Source organism: Equus asinus, chromosome 1, assembly GCF_041296235.1.
Source record: "Equus asinus isolate D_3611 breed Donkey chromosome 1, EquAss-T2T_v2, whole genome shotgun sequence".
In the NCBI taxonomy this organism is placed as follows: Eukaryota; Metazoa; Chordata; class Mammalia; order Perissodactyla; family Equidae; genus Equus; species Equus asinus.
In genome coordinates, this window is record NC_091790.1 from 196,488,445 (window position 1) to 196,495,475 (window position 7,031).

The following is a 7,031-nucleotide window of genomic DNA, read 5'->3' on the forward strand; positions in this document are numbered from 1 at the left end:
AAGATGCTCATCATCACTAATCATCAGGGAAATGCAAATCAAAACTACACTAAGATACCACCTTATATCCGTTAGATTGACAAAAATATCCAAAATCAAGAGTGACAAATGTTGGGGAGGTTGTGGAGAAAAAAGAACCCTCATACACTGTTGGTGGGAATGCAAAGTGGTGCAGCCACTATGGAAAACAGTACGGAGATTCCTCAAAAAGTTAAAAATAGAAATACCTTATGACCCAGCCATCCCACTACTGGGTATCTATCCTAAGAACCTGAAATCAGCAATTCCAAGAGTCCCATGCACCCCTATGTTCATCACAGCATTATTTACAATAGCCAAGATGTGGAACCAACCTAAGTGCCCAGCAACTGATGATTGGATAAAGAAGATATGGTATATATACACAATGGAATACTACTCAGCCATAAAAAAGGGCAAAATCGTCCCATTTGCATCAACATGGATGGACTTTGAGGGTAGTATGTTAAGCGAAATAAGCCAGACAGAGAAAGACGAACTCTATATGATTCCACTCATAGGTGGAAGTTAACATATAGACAAGGAGAACTGATCGGTGGTTACCAGGGGAAGGGGGGGGGGCGGTGCGGGGAGGGCACAAATGGTGAAGTGGTGTATCCACAATATGACTAACAATAATGTACAACTGAAATCTCACAAGGTTGTAAACTATCATAATCTTAATAAAAAAAATAAATAACAAAAAGAAAAAAAAAAAACCTCTGAGGAAAAACAAAGTCCAGGACCAGATGGCTTCTCTGGAGAATTCTACCAAATATTCACAGAATTTTCTCAAACTATTCTGAAAAATTGAAGAAGATGGAACACTTCCTAACACATTCCATGAGGTCAACATTATCCTGATACCAAAACCAAAGACAACACAAAGAAGGAAAACTACAGGCCAATTTCACTGATGAACTTAGATGCAAAAATCCTCAACGAAATATTGGCAAGCTGAATACAGCAATACATTAAAGGATTGTACACCACGATCAAGTGGAATTTATTCCAGGGACACAAGGATGGTTCAACATCCACAAATCAATGAATGTGATACACCACATTAGCAAAATGAAGAATAAGAATCACATGATCATCTCAACAGATGCAGAGAAAGCATTTGACAAGATCCAAATCCATTTGTGACAAAAATTTTCAACAAAATGGGCATAGAAGGAAAGTGCCTCAACATAATAAAGGCCATATACGACAAACCCACAGCCAACATCATACTTAATTGTGAAAAACTGAAAGCCATCTCTCTGAGAACAGGAGCAAGACAAGGGTGCCCATTCTCACTACTCCTATTCAAAACAGTACTGGAGGTATTGACAAGAGCAATTAGGCAAGAAAAAGAAATAAAAGGAATCCAAACTGGAAAGGAAGAAGCAAAACTTTTGCTATTTGCAGATAATATGATTCTATATATAGAAAACCATAAAGAATCCACCAGAAAACTATTAGAAATAATCAAAAGCTACAACAAAGTTGCAGAGTACAAAATCAATTTAAAAAAATCGGTTGCATTCCTAAACACTAATAATGAACTAACAGAAAGAGAAATCAAGAATACCATCCTATTTACAATCAAAACAAAAAGAATAAAATACCTAGGGATAAACTTAACCAAAGAGGTGAAAGACCTGTACACTTAGAAAGCTATCAGATATTATTGAAATCAACTAAAGAAGACATAAAGAAATGGAAAGATATTCCATGTTCATGGGTCAGAAGAGTAAACACAGTTAAAATGTCCATACTACCTAAAGTAATCTACAGAATTGATGCAATCACAATCAAAATTCCAATGACATTCTTCACAGAAACAGAACAAAGAATCCAAAAATTTACATGGAACAACAAAAGACCCCGAATAGGCAAATAATTAAAGCAATACTGAGAAAAAAGAACAAAGTTGGAGGTATCACATCCCTGACTTCAAAATATACTACAAAGCTATAGTAATCACAACAGGATGTTACTGGCAAAAAAAGAGACACACAGAACCATAGAAGAGAATTTAGAGCCCAGAAATAAACCCACATGTCTATGGACAGCTACTTTTTGACAACGGAGCCAAGAACATACAATGGAGAAAGGAAAGTCTCTTCAATGAGTGGTGTTTAGAAAACTGAACAGTCACATGCAAAAGAATGAAATTAGGCCATTATCTTATGCCATACACAAAAATTAACTCAAAAGGATTAGACTTGAATATAAGACTTGAAACTATAAATCTTTTAGAAGAAAAGGTAGGCAGTAAGCTCTTCTACATTGGTCTTAGCAGCACTTTTTTGAATACCATGTCTCACCAGGCAAAGGAAACAAAAGAAAAAATAAACAAATGGTACTACATCTAACTAAATAGCTTCTGTACAGCAAAGGAAATCATCAGCAAAATGAAGACAACCTAACAACTGGGACAAGATATTTGCAAGTCATATATCTGATAAGGGGTTAATATCCAAAATATGTAAAGAACTCATATCACTCAACAACAAAGAAATGAACAACTCAATTAAGACATTTTTCTAAATAAGGTATACAGATGGCCAACAGACACATGAAAATATGTTCAGCATCACTAATGACTAGGGAACTGCAACTCCAAACTACAATGAGACATCACCTCACACCCATTAGAATGGCTATAATTTACAAGCAAGAAATATTAAGTGTTGTGGAGGATGTGGAGAAAAGTGAACTCTCATGCACTGCTGGTGGGAATGCAAACTGATGCAGACACTATGGAAAGCAGTACAGAGATTCCTCAAAAAATTAAGAATAGAACCACCATATGATCAAGCTATTCCACTTCTGGGTATTTACCCAAATAACAAGAAAACACAAATGCATAAAGATATCTGCAGCTCTATGTTCACTGCAGCATCATGTACAGTAGCCAAGACTTGGAAGCAATCTAAGTCCCCATCAATGGATGAATAGATAAAGAAGATGTGGTATATATACACAATGGAATACTTCGCTATAGAAAAAGATGAAATATTTCATTTGCAACAACATGGATGGAGCTTGAGGGTAATATGCTAAGCAAAATAAGTCAGACAGAGAAAGTCAAATATTCTATGGCTTCACTCATATGCGAAAGATAAAAAGAACAACGAGAAACAAACACATAGACAGAGATTTAGATAGGCGGTTACCAGACAGAACAGGGGAGGGAGAAGGAGCAAAGGGGTGATAGCGGACGTGTGTGTGGTGATGGATTGTAATCAGTCCTTGACTGGTAAACATGATGTAGTCTGCAAACAAATTAAAATATAATAATGTACACCTGAAATTTATATAATGTTATAAACCAATGCTACCTCAGAAAAAAATAGTTAAAAAAATTTTTTTAAATTAAAAGTGGTCAGCCTGGTGGTGCAGCGGTTAAGTTGGCATGTCCCACTTCAACAGCCCGGGGTTCTCTGGTTTGGATCCCGGGTGCAGACATGGCACTGCTTATCAAGCCATGCTGTTGTAGGCATCCCACATATAAACTAGAAGAAGATGGGCACGGATGTTAGCTCACGGCCAGTCTTCCTCAGCAAAAAGAGGAGGATTGGTGGCAGATGTTAGCTCAAGGATAATCTTTCTTAAAAAAAAAATTTACTAGGAATTTAAAAAGGTACTCCATTCTTTCCTCCTCAACCATTTGTCATTTTCTCAACAGATTTATTATAAGTTGAATTGTTGTCACTTTATTTTTTGTTTTTTTTTTTTTCTGGGCTAGACAAACCAGAGGTCTGTAGCATTTCAGTAAGAGAAGATTCATCCGATTTTTTCTATTTTATTTTTTATTGAGGTTATGATAGTTTACAACCTTGTGAAATTTCGGTTGTACGTTATTATCTGTCAGTCATATGGTAGGTGCACCACTTCACCCTTTGTGCCCAACCCGGACCCCCTCTTTCCCCTGGTAACCACTAATCTGATCTCTTTGTCCACATGTTTAACTTCCACATAATGAGTGGAGTTACACAGATTGTCTTTCTCTATCTTATATTACTTAACATAATATCCTTGAGGTCCATCCATGCTGTTGTGAATGGAACAATTGTATCCTTTTGATGAATGAGCAGTATTCCATTGTGTGTATATGTGTATATATATATATATATATATATATATGTACATCATATCTTCTTTATCCAATAATCAGTCAATAGGCACTTAGGTTGCTTCCACATTTTGGCTATTGTGAATAATGCTGCAATGATCATAGGGGTACATGGGTCTCTTTGAATTGCTGATTTCAAGTTCTTTGGATAGATACCCAGTAGTGGGATGGCTGGGTCACATGGTATTCCTATTTTTAATTTTTTGAGAAATCTCCATACTGTTTTCCATAGTGGCTGCACCAGTTTGCATTCCCATCAGCAGTGTGTGACAGTTCCTTTTTCTCCAAAACCTCTCCAACGTCTATTATTTTTTGTTTTGGTTACTTTAGCCATTCTAATGGGTGTAAGGTGACCTCTTAGTGTAGTTTTAATTTACATTTCCCTGATGATCAGTGATGATGAGCATCTTTTCATGTGCCTATTGACCATCCATATATCTCCTTCAGAGAAATGTCTGTTCATATCCCTTGCCCAGTTTTTGATCAAGTTGTTTGATTTTTCGTTGTTGAGTTGTGTGAGTTTTTTATATATTATGGAGATTAACTCTTTGTCGGATATATGACTTGCAATTTATTCTGATTTTTAAGTCATTTTAAACACTTTTCCAGGTAAAATTATCACTGCTTTGCGTTACATTTTAGGATGTTTAGAGCTCAATCATAATTGTGTGATACCAGAGCAGAGAGAAATGATCACCAATGGAAATCTAACTCTTTCCTTGCTGAACAGCTCAGTTTATGTCTGAACATGTGCACTTTAATATTCTAGTCAAGCGTGAACCCTGAATTCATCCCTCAGTTTCCACAAGAAGACATCCATAGACTTGATTGTGTGAAAAGACTTGTGTTTGAGGTCCTGAACATTTGACTTTTTGTCCAGTCATTTGCCATTACTGCAAGTCTGAGAGGGACACATGCACAGTGATGTCCATGTGACTCACACATGGTCCAGCCCTGCTCATCAGGGCTGTGGGCATCATTTCTATGACTTTGGCTCCAAGTCCCTATGAGATGTCCATACCTTAGTGAGCAGGGTTGGACCATGTGTGAGTTACATGGGCAACCTTTGTATTTCTGGCCTAAGGCCTGTTTGAACCCATGGGCAAGTGAATTTTGTAGCTTATAGCTTTTCCGACCTATTTGTCTCACTGATTGCAGAAAACCTTAGACATGTAGTTGTAGATATTAGCAAGGAAACAGACTTTCCTGGCATAAATTTTGTGCAGCTCCCTGACTTTTGATTTAATCTTCCCTTCTAATTAATATATGCTGATATATATTTATATTTTTTTCCATTTATTTTCTGTAGAGTGTATGTATCTTGAAGTTGTAATTCACATTTTTAAGGATAAGTCAGGTACTAAACATAGAGCCCAGAGATAAAATCCCATTCCTCTATCACTTCAAAAGATAGTAGTGCAGATTGTGATCCTTCCACCTGCTCCCTTACACACAAATGCGCACACACATGCATGTGCACACACACCCATACACATGCAAATACAGACATTATACAGGAGGGTATGCTTCAGTGTCTGCAGAGTGAGGCCTTCTGTGACAAAGTCACATACTAAAGTTTTGCTTCAGAACTCCTCATCAGAACTCGACTCAGAGCAGCTTTCATGTCCTTGTTCCGCAGACTGTAGATGAGCGGATTCAACATGGGAGTCAACACAGCATAAAAGAGCACCACCAGCTTGTCCTGCTCTGTTAAGTTCGTGGAGCTGGGCTGCATGTGGGTAACCAGGGCCATCCCATAAGACATAGAGACGACAATGAGGTGGGAGGCACAGGTCCCAAAGGCTTTGCGGCGTCCCCCCCCGGAATGGATCTGCAAGATGGTGACCACAATGTGGGCGTAGGACAGGGAGACTAAGCAGCAGGGCACCAGCAGCACCACCACGCTGGAGGCCAGGATGACCAGCTGGTTGAGGGTGACGTCCACGCAGGCCAACCTGACCAGTGCCAGTGTCTCACAGGACACATGGTTGACCACGTAGTGCCCACAGGTGGGCAGGCGCATGGTGACCGCAGTCTCCACTGCAGAATTAGCCAGGCCCACAAGCCAAGAGACCCCCGCCAGCACTGCACAGCGCCTCGGGCCCATCATTGCCGCATAATGCAGTGGGTCACAGACTGCCACATAACGGTCATAGGCCATTGTGGCCAGCAGCAGGAATTCAGTCCCCCCAAGGGCCAGTGAGAAGAAGAGCTGAGTCGCGCATCGGGTGAAGGAGATGATCTTCTTCTCAAGGAGGAAGTGCACCAGCATCTGGGGGACCCCGCTGGAGGTGTAGCAGATGTCCAGCACTGCCAGATTGCAGAGGAAGAAGTACATGGGCAGGTGCAGCCGTGGATCCAGCCAGATCAGGAGGACGATGAGCCCATTGCCCAGCAGGGTCAGCAGATATGCAACCCCAAACAGGACAAAGAGTCCAGCCTGGATCCGCCTGTCACTGGAGAGCCCCATTAGGACAAACTCACTCACCCAGGTCAGGTTGTCCCTCATGGAGCAGGTGGGTCAGGCTGTTGGAGCAGGAGCATGGTCAGAGAGAGACAAGCGACAGTCTTACTTTAGGAGTCTCACATTAACTCCTGGGCTAGGACTGGGGCTGGAATTTGGACACCTCCTCTCAGGTTCCTTAACCTAGGTGCTCAGGGAAGAATGGAATGAAGATGTTGGAGAAAGGGACATTTGCGTTCTCCCACTAGCCCATGGAATTCTCAAGGATAAAGTCCCTGTTCTGGTCATCCTTCTATATCCAGGATCCAGCACAGTTACAATTATAGAGGAGATAAGCTATCAAGGCAGAAGTAAAGACAGGGAAAAAAGTGGTTGAGAAAAGGAAGAAAAATGATGGGAGAAGAAAAAAAAAGAAAAGAAAAA

At 40.0% G+C, this 7,031-nt stretch overlaps 1 protein-coding gene across 1 annotated transcript; it reads right to left on the reverse strand.

Moving 5' to 3' along the window:
* Positions 1-5,714: 5,714 nt before the first annotated feature.
* Positions 5,715-6,653, reverse strand: LOC106841816 (olfactory receptor 2F1-like). Its single transcript, XM_070517395.1, has one exon. It carries the CDS (start codon positions 6,651-6,653, stop codon positions 5,715-5,717), a length of 939 nt encoding a protein of 312 aa, XP_070373496.1.
* Between the last annotated feature and the right edge of the window lie 378 nt (positions 6,654-7,031).

Excerpts from the sequence above, each read along its gene's own strand:
- LOC106841816 (XM_070517395.1), bottom strand. The coding sequence starts at position 6,653 with ATGAGGGACAACCTGACCTGGGTGAGTGAGTTTGTCCTAATGGGGCTC.